The sequence below is a fragment of the Elephas maximus genome, chromosome 11, assembly GCF_024166365.1.
Source record: "Elephas maximus indicus isolate mEleMax1 chromosome 11, mEleMax1 primary haplotype, whole genome shotgun sequence".
Classification (NCBI taxonomy): domain Eukaryota; kingdom Metazoa; phylum Chordata; class Mammalia; order Proboscidea; family Elephantidae; genus Elephas; species Elephas maximus.
In genome coordinates, this window is record NC_064829.1 from 27641142 (window position 1) to 27656183 (window position 15042).

Genomic DNA, 15042 nt, shown 5'->3' on the forward strand with positions numbered 1-15042 from the left:
CTGCACCATCCTCAGAATCATTGAGATGCTTCAGCCATCACTGTGTCAGTCCATCTCACTGAGGGTCTTCCTCTTTTCACTGACCCTCTACTTTACCAAGCACGATGTCCTTCTCCAGGGACTGGTCCCTCCTGTAAAAATGTCCAGAGTATGTGAGAACATAGTCTGCCATCCTTGCTTCTAAGGAGCATTCTGGCTGTACTTCTTCCAAGACAAATTTGTTCTTTTGGCAGTCCATGGTATATTGAGTATTCTTCTTTGGTCTTCCTTATTTATTGTTCAGCTTTCACATTCACAGGAGGCGGTTGAAAGCACCAAGGCTTGGGTCAAGCACACCTTAGTTCTCAAGGTGACATCTTTGCTTTTCAACACTTTAAAGAGGCAAATTTGCCCAGTGCAGTGCATCTTTTGATTTCTTGACTGCTGCTTCCGTGGGTGTTGATTGTGGATCCAAGTAAAATGAAATCCTTGACAACTTCAAACCTTTTTCTCTCTATAATGACATTGCTTATTGGTCCAGTTGTGAGGATTTTTGTTTTCTTTATGTTGTGATGTAATCCATATTGATATTAGTTGATATTGTATTAGTGACATTAAATTTTTACTCGTACCTTTTAAATAGGAGCCTTGATAGTGCAGTGGTTAAGTGCTGGGTTGCTAACCAAAAGATTGGTGTTTCGAACCCGTCATCTGCTCTGTGGGAGAAAGATGTGGCAGTCTACTTGCATAAAAATTACAGCCTTGTAAATCCTATAGGGCAGCTCTACTTTGAACTATAGGGTCGCTATGAGTAGGAATGGACTGGACAACAGTGGTTTTTTTTTTTTTTACCTTTTAAAAAATATAAAGGCAAGGTCAAAGTCATTGGAAACATTTTGCAAGTGCCTTCCATAAAGAGGTGTCATTTATATTTCCCTTTCACTGGTGTCTGACTGGTTCTCTTAATGCATCTTCACATGCATAGAGATATTAGTTTTAATCTGTGCCAATTTGAGAACATAACATTGGTATCTCTTGTTTTTTTTTTAATTTAAAATTAATAACATAATAAGAATGCAAACAATTTAAAACTAGAACAGCATGAAAATTAAATTAAGTACAGTATAATTTGTTATGTTTGCATTTTTCTTTAAAGCCTTTCAGCGTGCATTCACCTGTATCACTTTAGCCTCACAACATGTTTCCATATGAAATAAAGTTTTTTTTGAATTTATAGATGAGAATATTGGGTCCCAAAGTAGTTTAAGTAAATTCTGAGTGTTACCTAGCTACTAAATTATAGAACTTGTTTCTTAAATCACATATCCTTGTTTTTCCATTTCATGTAGTGATTTAAGCGTGCAGGTCCAAAATCATGTCTGATCTTGTCATTTCCCAGACTGACTCTATGTAATTTATTTCTAAGTCTGTTTTTCATGTCTTGCCAAACTAAGTTTCACTTGGATCATTGAACACACTGTGCTTTTCTGAAATTTCTTCTTTCTTCCTTTGAAAGGTCTACTCATCTACCATTTATTTCTATGAAACTTTTCCTGATTCTTTTTTGGTTTAGTTTCTTAGGTGAGTTTCTTTCCATCAATGGAGACCTGGACTTGTATTTTTTAATTAGCATGTGCTTATTTATATTTTGTTGGTGGCTCCCTTCCCTTTTTTAAGTAGAGCAGTCTAGATTTCAAATGTTTGTTTTGCTGTTTAATTGCCTATTTCAAAATATCTATAATGCTATGTATTTGTTTTCTCTTAAATGATCTCATTCACAGTTAAATTTTTTTTCCTGCATCTTTTGTTTTCTGACCCATAGTCACCAAGTCCTAAATATCTCCGGACTCTATTGCTTTGCACTTCTACTGTCATCACTGGAATTTAAACTACCACTATCTCCCCTTGACTGCTGTGTAAGATAAGCTTCTTGAAACTTGACTCCCTCTCTCTGGCTACTTTCACTTTCTTCCTGTTTGCTACGTTACAACAAGAGTGGTGTTGAAAGCAGCAGAAGGCTTGCCTGTAGTAGGAATAGAGAAGTAGTTACGGAATGGGTCAGTAGATACTGTCGTCGGCCATCTGCTCTGCTCTACCCTACACTCACCGTTCACACGTCTGTGTGGAGGAGACGCAGAAGGAGTGCGCGCAGGCCGCCTGTGGCGTCCGGTGTCGTGCTCCTGTGTAGTCCAGTAGGCACACTGGGCATCCCGGCTTCCTTCTGGCTTCCCTTCCTCCTCTCCCTCTCCACCGCTGTCCTTCCTTCCTTTTCTTTTTTTCCCCTTTATCTTGTCAGCTAAAGCACAGGTTATCCTCAGGCTTGACCCTTTGTGGAGAATTTGGTTAACTTTACTCATAGAGGTTTTAAACTGGGTATAGAAAATGAATAATGCAGGATTTTTCCCTTATTAGGAAGTAGCAATAGTATACTAATTCTTGTAGAGTTTAGTAATAACATTGCTACTTTTGTACTCTAGTTCTTGCATATACAGCTCATTCTTATATGATTCTTAGAACATCTCTCACCTTTAAAGAACATATTGCCTGCAGCAAAGGAAACTGAGGTACTGAGAACTAAAATGGCTCCTTTTAAAAATTTGATTATAGAAAATTTCTGAACTTATACAAAATAAGAGAATAATATTAGAAGCTGTCATGCAAGGTGGTTCATCTAAATCTCACCTTACTTCCCTCTACAGGTACCATTATTTTATATGTAAACTCTTCAGCTAAAGTGACTTTTTTCAAGGACAGAAAGGTAGAACTTGAACCCAGGGGAGTCCCATTATTGTACTTAAAATATAGCCCTTGCTGGTAGTTCAACACTCAGGCTTGACCATGTAGGATGTGACCATAAAGCAGTGACACTGATGTTCATAAGCCACACGTTGTTTAAAAAAAACAACCTGTTTTTAAATTTATTGAAGTAGTAATATTATTATAACAGAATAAAAAGGAGCGTTACCCCTAACACCTTAAAATGTGGGTTATTTTCATTACTTTATAGTGGTGTATCTTATAGTTCTAATGTTTATCTCATCCATCCTTGTTGACATTGATGGTGGAGGCCATTCTACCAAGTGCTTATTTCCTTTTTAGAGTTTATTACCCTTTTTTTCTTTAAGGGGAAAAAGAAGCTCAACTATAGTATATATCCCTTTAAACTGGGATACTTGCCTGCTAATCATTTTAAGGTTTATTCTTTTTGGGAAAAAAGTTGTTGATACCTAGGGGTAAATGCTTAAGTTAATTGATAGTTTATTTCCGTGATATCATGGAGATAACACTGTCTTTGCTTTTAGAGTAATTGTTTACCTGGAGAGTAGGTTGAAAATTCTCAAAAGATTTCTGAGTTTTTGAAGTCTGAAGCATGTACTTGGTGGTAAAGGACTCTACTTTCTTTCCATGGATTGAACATAAGTTTCAGTTTGTAGATGAGAACAAAGAAAATGCTACTGAGAAGTAGACTAGTGTTATTACTAATGAAAAGGGAAGAGAGAGAAAATATTTAGTTTATAAGTTGTATTGATTAAAACATTTGAGATCTATTATAATGAAACTACATATGGTATGGAGTTCTGTTGGTACAGTGGTTAAGGAGATACGCGGCTAACCAAAATGTCAGCAGTTCGAATCCACCAGCTGCTCCTTGGAAACCCTGTGGGGCAGTTCTACTCTGTCCTATAGGGTTGCTATAAGCCGGGATCGACTTGATGGCAACAGGTACGGGTTTTGATACATGATACGGGTTTTGATACATGGTACGGGTTTTGATACATGGTACATGTGAAATGTTAAAAAAAAAAAAAAAAAAAATTAAAATATCTTGCAAAATGCCCGATTCTTATCTTTTCCTCAGGGAACAGAACACTATTCTTTTAAAATGTAATACTTGTAATTAATCTAAGCATGTGTCCTTGTCTTAATAGGCATCAAACATGATGGAACCATGTGTGACACCTGTCGTCAACAACCTATCATTGGCATTCGATGGAAATGTGCAGAATGTACAAATTATGATTTGTGCACAGTTTGTTATCATGGAGATAAACATCATTTAAGACATCGCTTTTATAGAATTACTACACCAGGAAGTGAGCGGTAAGGGAAACAGTTTTTTCTTCGATCTAGATTGCATGTTTGTATTCAACTTTTATACTACTTAACTTTAAAGATAGCATTAGGAAATAGCTTCTGATAGCTGGCTTACTACCAGGAGGTAGCAGATAGCAGACTACAGGTGGACCAGGTGTGCCATATAGTGAGAGAAGAGCTCTGTGGAGGTGGAGCTATATGTACTTCTTCCAGATAGACAGGGCTGTTCCTTCTATAGCATCGAGACTTGGCACTCCTCAACGTTTGTGAATGTAAGGGCAGCAGAAGAGGCACTGATTGTTTTCTTCTCACTGCCTTTTATTGTTACTTGCTACTAGATGAACACTAGGGTCCATTGATTGAGTCAACAGGCATTTATTAAGACTATGCGGCAGTTACTATACTTTTCTGCAGATTCAAATATAAATAAGAAACAATATTCTTAAAGAGTTTACAGGTTGAGGGAAATAATGGATCAACAATGATTATCATGTGATATTTTGTACTGTGGTAGATAGATGCATTAAATGTCTTAGGAACAAAGAGAGAGGAATATTGTTAATGGATGCTGAGTTTCAAGTGATGGAGCCGTCTCATGTAGATATGGATAATGCATAGAAGCAACAATCCAGCTAGTCATAGGGAGGCATATAAAATAGTAGAAAGAAGGGAGTTTGGAGTCAGACGGTCCTGGGCTTGGCTCTGCCATTTATTAACTGAATGATTTTGTCTTTTGCATTACAATTTTTAAAGTTGGGATATAATGAAGACAATCACAATGAGTGAGTTAAATTAGAAAAATAAATAAAATAACACAAACAAGCAGAAAACTTTTCTGATTATATGAATGAGAAGGACATAGAAGAATAAGGGATAGTGGCCCTGGAGGACAAAGCTCGCCCAGTTAATTCACTGTGGGATGTTTTTTCAAGGTCCGTAATCTTCTGCAAGTATGTAATCTTCTGTGAGTAAACTTTGGAGACAGTTTAGTGTAGGTCAAATCAGACCAGAGATGTATTTTATTTGGCATATGTAATATTCTTAATTTTTGAAGTTAGGTGATTTCACACAAAAATCTAGGCTTATGGATTTTTAAGATGAAACACACAAATTAGAAGACTGTCATCACTGGGTCTGCTTTTGTTCATGGCAGCAGCTGGGTAAAGCAGAGGAACACCTTCACCCTTTAGAGAGATCATGCTCTCCAGTTCACCAGCGTCCCTGCCACTCCCTGTTGCCTTCCTGACCCTGAGGCTGAGTACCACTTACCATTTGTCATTGCTGTGTTGGTATATTTCCTAGGCCCTCTTTCATTATATTGACATAACCCATTTTTATTACTTTCCTGGTAGCTGGAAGGATTCAAGTTTGTCACCTCTAAAGTAGTGAAGAGTATGTTGTTGGTTGCCTGAAGTTGATTCCAACCCATGGCGACCCTGTGTGTGCAGAATAGAACTGCCCCATAGGGCTTTCCAGGCTGCAGCCTTTCAGAAGCAGATCTCCATGCCTGTTTGCAAAGGTGTCTCTGGGTGGGTTTGAACCACCAACCTTTCGGTTAACAGCCAAGTGTTTATTTAACTGTTTGCACCATAGTGATACCCTAAAGGGGCTAGATCAGGTTCAGTTGTTGACTGCATTACTTTTTAAGTTTTGTGACCTTGGGCAAATTTCTTAACCTCTTGGAGACTCAGTATCCTCATCTACAAAATGGATAATACGTATCTTAAGAAGTGTAACGCAGCACCTATATTAGTGCTTTTACACATACTAAAAGCTTAGTACAGATTAGCTACTAGTACTGGCTACTACTACTATTATTGCAACTGCTACGGTCATCATCATGACCTGTGGAATGTAAAAGGTATTTTTGTATCATGCAATTATGTTATTAACCAGAGTGAAGAAAAATATTTTCTATTTTCAAAATAACTCTCTTTGTAATCTTATTTTTAAAAATGAATTATTGTTAACTTATCAATATAAATGTGAAAATAAATAATTTTATTTTTTAGGGTTCTGTTAGAATCTCGTAGAAAATCTAAGAAGATTACAGCCAGAGGAATCTTTGCAGGTGCCAGAGTGGTACGAGGAGTAGACTGGCAGTGGGAAGACCAAGACGGTGGAAATGGGCGTAGGGGAAAGGTAAAGACTTTTCCTTAATTCATCGTGTTTTTCTAACTTTATGTTTAGGAGATTTTTATAATTGACTTTCTTGATCCATTTTTTTTTTCTATGCCAATAATTATTTTAAAATATTCATTTCTTTTTTTTTTTCCTGAGAGAAAAAAGATTGTTCTTGTTGTGTTGTAAGCATTGGCATTCCTTGGAAAGGTTGTAGGTAGGTTTTACCATTTTTGCCTCTAGGCATGGTGTTGCTATATAGTTGTCAGAATGCCTTTCTGAATGTACAGTTTGAGCCGGTATCTCATGTTCTCAACTTCTCAACTATTAAAGGCTCCTCCGAATTTGCCTATTTTATGTTCCATTCCCTCAAAGGCCTATTTCTGATAGGTACTGTCAGCTACTTTGTTAACGGTCTGCTTAACTCTGTGACCCCTCTCAGGTAGCTTGTAGGGTGCCCTGGGGGGTCAATTCAAGCAGTTGTTCTGAAGGGAATTTTGTATAGCCTGTCTAACTGGGGTGGGACAGCCAGAGATAATTTGGGTGAGTTGTTTGTTTTATTTATTTAGAATCTCATCTTGCTTTGGCTGATTATTCATTCATTGATTCAGTCTGTCTACAGGTATTGAGTGTGTATATTCTGTGTTATGCTAGATACTGGATGTACTAAAATGAATAACAGTTCACATTTGAAACTTAGATGTCCATCATTATTCTACTGTTACCTTTTTGGAAAAAAAAAGGGTTTTAGCTTTGAGGAATAATTTTAAAGTCTGCTTTCTGAGGAACTCTTCACAGGAATTCACAAGCTTCTTTGATAAAGATTTAGTGCTATGTAAATTCTTTTGAACCTAAGATTTTTGTAGTAACAGTTTAATAACATATATTTCACATACTATATAATTCATACATTTAAAGTATTTAATTCAGTGGTTTTTAACATATTCACAGATATGTGCAGCCATTACCACAGTCTATTTTAGAACATTTTCATCACCTTGGAAAGAAACCGCATACCCTTCAGCTATCCTCCACCTGTCGCCCCATCTTCCCAGCCCTGTTGTTATCAGTTGCTATCTAGTCAATTCTGACTCAGCTGACTCAGCGCAACCCCAGCCCTAAGCAACCACTAATGCAATTTCTGTCTTTTTTGATTTGCCTATTCTGGACATTTCATATAAATGAATCGTAACAACGTGGTTGTCTTAGTCATCTAGTGCTGCTGTAACAGAAATACCACAAGTGGAGAGCTTTAACAAAGAGAGGTTTATTTTCTCACAGTCCAGTAGGCTAGAAGTCTGAATTCAGGGCGCCGGCTCCAGGGGAAGGCTTTCTGTGTCAGCTTTGGAGGAAGGTCCTTGCCATCAGTCTTCCCTTGGTCTGGGAGCATCTCAGCACAGGAACCTCAGGTCCAAAGGACTTGCTCTGCTCCCAGTGCTGCTTTCTTGGTGGTCTGAGGTTCCCAACTCTGTGCTTGCTTCCCTTTGCAAGAGATAAAAGGTGGTGCAGGCCATACCCCAGGAAAACTCCCTTTACATTGGATTAGGTATGTGACCTGGTAAGGGTGTTATAATCCCACCCTAATCCTCTGTAACATAAAATTACAGTCACGAAATGGAGGGCAACCACAGCACACTGGGAATCATGGCCTAACGAAGTTGATAAACACATTTTTGGGAGGACATAGTTCAATCCGTGACGGTGGTCTTTTGAAACTGGCTTATTTCACTTAGCATAATGTTTTCAAAAGTCATCCATGTTGTGGCATATGTCAGTACTACTTTCCTTTTTATTGCTGCATAATAGTATGGCTACACTACATTTTCTTTGTCCATTCATCATTTGATGGGTATTTGGGTTGTTTCCATCTTTTGGGTATTATGAATAATAATGCCCTAAAGATTTGTGTACAAGTTTTTGTGTGGACATAGTTTCATTTTTCTTGGTTAGATACCTAGGAGTGTATTGCTGGGTCATATGATAACCCTATGTTTGACTTTTAAAAAAAAATTATTGTGCTTTAGGTGAAAGTTTACAGCTCAAGTTAATTTCTCATACAAAAATTTATACATATATTGTTATGTGACCCTAGTTACTATCCCTATAATGTGACAGTACACTCCCCCTTTCCATCCCGGGTTTCCTCCGTCCATTCAGCCAGCTTCTATCCCTTTTCTGCCTTCTCTTTCCACGTCTGGTCAGGAGCTGCCCATTTAGTCTCATGTATCTACTTCAATGAAGAAGCACACTCTTCAAAAGTATTATTGTATGTTTTATAGCCCAGTCTAATCTTTGTCTGGAAGTGGCTGTGGGAGTGGTTTTAGTTCTGGGTTAACAGAGAGCCTGGGGTCTATGTCTTTGCGGGTTCCTCTAGTCTCAGTCAGACCATTAAGTCTGGTCTTTTTATGCGAATTTGAGTTCTGTACCCTACGATTCTCCTGCCCCATCAGGGACTCTCTGTTGTGCTTTCTGTCAGGGCGATCATTGGTGATAGCTGGGTACCGTCTAGTTCGTCTGGTCTGAGGCTGATGGAGTCCCTCGTTTATATGGCCCTTTTGTCTCTCGGGCCAATAATTTCCTTGTGTCTTTGGTGTTCTTACTGTCCTGAAGCCTACATTCTAATTAGGGGAGATGGAAAAACCAAAACTCTAAATCTGGATTCTTGTTACTGTAGTGTGGTCTGTGAAGCAGCAGCATTGGAGTCACCTGACAGCTTGTTGGAAATGTGATAGGTAATAAGTTCTCCTACCCCTCAACCTTCTAAATCAGAATCGTCATTTTAGCACGATCCCTAGCTCATTTGTGCACATCACAGTTTGAGAAGCTCTGCTCTGTAAAGAAAAATAGAGCAGTGTGAATTTGGAAAAGCTGCCACCGCTGGGGACCCATGGCAAGTTAATGACACCTTTGTATCAAACAAAAGGTATCCCTTTGGGGTGGGGGCAGGAACAACCTTGCATCAGCATGTAGATCCTGGCAAGTGGAGCTTGGGCTGGATGTCAGCTCCTCAGCTGGATAACTTTGTGCAGGGAACAGCCTCCACAACCCTTCATGGCAGACCTGCATCACACATACAGACAGATATATAAAATGTATGTGAAGGTTTAAAGAATAGTCATAACATATGAACACTTTTGTTTCCACTATACGGGGCAGTCTGGATAGGTTGCCCTCTGCCAGGTGCCCAGGTTGCTGTGTATTTTCTGCTTCTAAGCTTACCATGGTCTACTTCAAAGTTTTTGTAACTTGAACTTAAAAAATACTGGTTACTGTGGAGGTTACTTAGATAAATATTTTAAGATTTTATTTTGATTTAAAGTATTTGTTTCTTTTTAGTGATTAAGATTTAAAATATTAGGAGAATGTTTAAAAGCTTTCTCTGTGCCCTTTTCAATTGTAAGCCCCCCACGTAGCCACCATCCTGATTTTTGTGTTCATCTTCCCGTGCTTTTCTTTATTGTTTTATCACTTAATGTTGTATCTTACAGAATTTAGGATTTCATTTTTCAGAGGCCAGGTAGCAAGCACAAACCTAGCTTTTGTAAAGACAGAGCAGAATTGCCACTTGTAGATGAAGGCTCCCAGGAGAACATAAACTGAAAAGAGTCTCTGGGTAACCTGTCTTGCTTCAGTTTCACTGGGAGTTTATAAGAATCCTGTGGGGAAGGCAGTGGTCAAGGTCATTAGTGAGTCCAGGGAAACATGGCTAGACCCACGCAGGACGCCAGGTGGGCAGAAGTATGGGTGGGGTGCTGGGCATCAGGCAGGAATATGGTTAGAAGGGTTGTTAACATATTTTTTACTTCTAAGCTTACCATGGTCTACCTCAAGGTTTTTGGAATAGATCAAAGCAGAATGCTCTGTGGGGTGAGATGAGGGACCTCACGTGGCAGGGAGTAGGGGAACGGGGTGGAGGAGAGAGTGGTAACTTCATCAATACATAGTCCAAATGGGTCAAGGACATTTGAGAATTTGGTCAGGCTCCCTTGGGCAGTGTGTCCTCATGTCAATAAATGGTACAGTGGCACTGGGGATCTTGGTGATAAGAGCCTTTATTTAACATGTCTGGTGGCAGTCTGGACAGGTTGCCCTCAATGCCAGGTGCCCAGCAGTCTTCCTGGGAGCTCCCTTGGATGGATACCCTGCTGTGGATGCCCTTTGCCTCTCCAGCTGCATCTCATGTCTTCTGTATCCCATGACATCATCTCTCTTTGCCTACTTCCTCTTTTGGTGTAGAGCACACATTCAAGTAACTTCTTTGGAAAGAGTGCATGAGAAGTAAATTTTTAATACTTTCATTCTGAAAAATGTCTTTATATTCTTTACCGCATTTGGTTAGAGGCTTGGGAGTCATTTTTTTTCAACAGCTTTTGAAGGCAATTGCTGTTAAAGTCCAAAGGCATATAAATGGAACTTTCTGGGTTTTTGTTATTTTGCCTTTTTTTTTTGGATAAAAAGTAAGCATTTTTGAGGCTTTCGGTCATCAGTATTAACATCTTTGGTTTGTTATGATTTAAAAGATGTTACATTTTAAGAACAAAATGAGGAAAAAATAAATGGAACTGTCTTGCACATGTGATTCTTAGTGAGGAACTTAATATAATAATAAATCTTAAGGGTAACATTGTTTATGCACATGTTTGAGACCAAGTGTCAGTTTTATTTTCTGAATATTTTTGCCTGTGTGTGTGTGAATGAAGAAAGTTGTCAGTGTTCCCTTTTTCCCTTCAGCGCTGGCTGCTCTATCCCAGTGTGCTAATGTAACCCATATTAATTGTCTGTAGTGTATTCTTAAATGGTTTCTTAAGTCCTACTACCTGTGTGGAAACCCTGGTGGCATAGTGGTTAAGAGCTATGGCAGCTAACCAAAAGGTCAGCAGTTTGAATCCACGAGGCACTCCCTGGAAACTCTATGGGGAGTTCTACTGTGTCCTGTAGGGTTGCTATGGGTCGGAATTGACTGGATGGCAACGGGTTTGGGTTTTTTTTGCTACCTTTTTTTTTTTTTTTAATGTTAGTATTTGGAAACCCTGGTGGCCTAGTGTTTAAGAGTTCAGCTGCTAACCAAAAGGTCGGCAGTTTGAATCTACCAGGCTGTCCTTGGAAACCCTATGGGGCAGTTTGCTCTGTCCTATGGAGTTGGTATGAGTCAGAATCAACTCAGCGGCAGTGGGTTTGGTTTATGTTAGTATTTTAAGACTTCTTGTTTTACAAATGCTTTTGAATACGTGACAATTGTTTTGTATGGGCACACTAGAACTTTTTTTTTTAACAACTGTTAATTATGGAAAATTTCAAAATACAACGAAATAGAATAGTATAATAAATTTCCATGTACTCATTATCCATCTTCAACTATTATCAACATTTTTTTAATGTATTTTTTAAATAGAAGCCAGGCTGTTTGGGTTTGCCTGATTAATTCTTTATGCTGTTCTTTAACTTATTACTCTAAACCTTGTATCTCCTGTAAACTAGTTTTTAGATCTGGAGGCTTGGTTAGATTCAGGTTCAATTTTATTTTGGCAGGAGTACCTCCTAAGTGGTTCTGTGTACTTCCTGTTGCATCACATCGGGAGCACATACAGCTTGGTTAATCCCTACTTTTAGAGAAATTAAAGTTGCTCAGTGGGTACAGTTCTTGTCAGTCTGATCCTTTATAATGTTTCTTGTCAACCGTTTGCCTAATGGTTTTAGCAGCCATTCAGCGTACATTCCTTAGTCAGAATTGAAAGTGTAAAGTTACTGTACTTACTTTCTTATACCTTTCAGTTGTTTTTCCCTCAATAATCATATTAACAAAAGAAGGAATTTGATTTAATAATTCAGAGCTTGATCAATGAACTTGCTTACATCCCAAGCAGAGTCCCTGGGCGGTACAAACAATTTTCCCTCAGCTACTAACTGGAGCCCTGGTGGGACAGTGGTTAAGAGCTGGGCTATTAACCAAAAGGTCAGCAGTTCTAACCTGTCGGCTGCTCCTTGGAAACCCTGTGGTGCAGTTCTGTTCTGTCCTGTAGGGTTGCTATGAGTTGGAACCAACTTGACGGTACATAACAACAACTAACTGAAAGGGTGATGATTGGAATCACCTGGTGGCCCTGAGCGAGAAAGACCCATCAATCTGCTGTTGTGGGATTACAGCCAAGAAAACCCTATGGAGGGCAGTTCTACTCTGAAGGCATGGGGTTGCCAGGAGTGGAATCGACTCAGTGGCAACAGAACATCCCAAGTAATTTGAAGTTTAGAGTGCATTTGATTTAAATAAAATTTGTAGTCTTTTTTTTTTAAGCTAGTCGGATGCTTTTTTCGCCCTCTATAAAAATACGGACCTACATTGCTTTATGTTACATTGCATTTCAAAAACAAATCATGTAGAATATAACTATGTTAGAATCAAAACAGTGTTTTTGCTGAAGGTTACATGTTCTACTTTAGAGTGTTAGATACTATTGTTTTGTAAAGTTATACCGTGGTTAATTGTACAGAAGTCATAAAGCAAAGCAAAGCAATGGTGAATTCAAAATTGAGGATGTAATTAGCTCTGTTGGGAGGCAGGAGGATGGGATTAGGGAGAGGCACAGGGGACTTGAAAAGTACTGCTAATGTTCTTTTTCCTAGGGTGAGTAGTAAGTACGTGGATGTTCATTTCATTTTTTATTTTTATTTAAAGTTTATATATTTATAATGTGTCATTTATTTCAAAATTATAAAGAATAAATGGCCTCATTTTCTAATAGAATATAAAGTATTTCTGAAATGATTCATGAAATCGTAAACGTTAAAACTTTTTATCGCCACAAAAGAACCAAAAAATATCTAGCTTACAAAACTACTTCTTTAATATAGAATTAAAAAAAGGTCAGTATATATCTTATATGTAATAGTCTGTTCTTAAGTTCACGCCTTTAAAATTATATTTAACATCAGCTTATCATTCTAAGTAGCTATGGTGTGGGTGTATGTGGCTGATTATAAGTGTCAAGATGGAGAAAAGTGATCTGAATTTCACATGTGCAACTTTCTACTCTTAGTTGTAGAATATGCAGCTTTAGTGCTCATTTGTTTGTCATTTTTGTGTACTTAAATCTAGGGCCTTAAGCAGTGGCATCCCAGTGTTTTTATATTGAATGGGCTTTGGAATCAGGCTCATTGGATGTGGGGGCTAGAGATTGTGTCTGAATTTCTATTGTAGACTTGCTGATTTAGCTAAGATGGCCTGTTAGAGGCCCATTGAGGGATTCTGCTGAAGGAGCAAAAACAACTCAAGTCCTCTTTGAGCATTGCCACTGATCTAAGAGCCTTGTCTTCTCAACTCTTAGCTGACCAAAGGGCAGGTTTATCTTGAATCATTTTGAGTATTTGGTCAAAGATTTTAAACTTTGTATAGAATAATGAGTTTAGGAGAAAACACTATTCTAAAAAGAAACGCTTTAACAACACAAAGTATTAGTTTTATGAAGAATTATGCATTTTCTGACAGTCTACTGCCTGTAACTGCTAAGCCTCCCAATTTAAAATTTCTTCACTTGGTTTAGAAGCTACTTTGTAATTCTTACAAAATATGTCTCTAATAATAATTCTGTGTAGACAAAAAAAAAAAAAAAAACCACTGCCGTCGAGTTGATTCCGACTCATAGTGACCCATATATTTGGCAAATAAGTATTTTTCATGATTGTGTTACACAGGATGATAGGTGAAATAATTTTTAAGATTGAAATATAATAATTAAAAGAAGTAACCTCCCCTCCCTAAAAAACTATTTTCTCACAACATTCTGTTAGGTAACTGAAATCCAGGACTGGAGTGCATCAAGCCCACACAGTGCAGCGTATGTTCTCTGGGATAATGGTGCTAAGAACCTTTACAGAGTTGGCTTTGAGGGCATGGTAAGTAGTGAAAAACCACAACAGATGAAAATGTTGGATGGGTGAGAGGGGGGTAGTAAGAACAGCTCTTATTGTATTCTTTTGTCCTTTGATTTCCCCTTCTGCCAGTTGCATGCCTTAGGAAGTCTGTTGTGAATACAGCCATGTGAATCATGAATATTCAGTAGGAAGGAAACCTGTAAAGTAAGGATTTAATAAACTGTAAAGACTTTTATGTTTTTACTCTGTTTGTTGAAGCTATTTAATAGTAAATATAATTTTTCCTTCAACTCTTGTTTGAATACCTTAAATATATATATTTATATATTGATTTTGTAGAGCTGATCTCTTAAAATGTTAGGTTGACGGGTTTATTTAATAAAATCCATCAGAAAGATTTAGAAGGCCGCTCCATGGCATGGACCCTGAGGACAGTATAATAATGAAGCTTTATGGTATGTTTGTATTCAATGCTCTGGTAGCTGATAAAAGTGTAAATTACTGTAGGATTTTTTCTCTATATTTTTTAATATGGAGTGTTGATAGTTGATAATGGTTGATGTAGGAACATCTTGAATTTAGAGCTTTGGAGAATAATGGATGTGTAGTCCATGGATTATCCCATATTTCTGTACTCAGGGACCATCATTCAAATATTGACCTCAGCTGTTTAATATACACGGTATAATAAAATATTAGTTCATGTAATGTCCAAACATTAATATTTTCCATATTCTTTTCAATCTTGAATAAATTCTCCATTCAGAGATTTTTTTAAAATGTCTTTTTTTTTCCTCTACTGTTTTATACTCGTAATTAAAAGGGGAGAAAATATCCCACTGTCCCCTTGCCTTCATTTATTCTGTTCACATAAAAAAGCCAGCCATAACACCACTACTACTAAAGGTATTGCAAAGCATAGAAAATGACGGAATGCTACCTAACTCATTCTATGAAGCCACCATCTCCCTGATACCA

At 37.9% G+C, this 15042-nt stretch overlaps 1 protein-coding gene across 2 annotated transcripts in view; it reads left to right on the forward strand.

The window, feature by feature from the left end:
- Positions 1–15042, forward strand: part of MIB1 (MIB E3 ubiquitin protein ligase 1) — a 155300-nt gene that overhangs the window by 22956 nt on the left and 117302 nt on the right. For both annotated transcript variants that reach the window (XM_049901937.1, XM_049901936.1), the window contains exons 2-4: positions 3909–4080; positions 6087–6216; positions 13981–14085. In XM_049901937.1, the coding sequence (XP_049757894.1) occupies positions 3909–4080; positions 6087–6216; positions 13981–14085 (407 nt within the window). The remainder of the gene's footprint in view (positions 1–3908; positions 4081–6086; positions 6217–13980; positions 14086–15042) is intronic.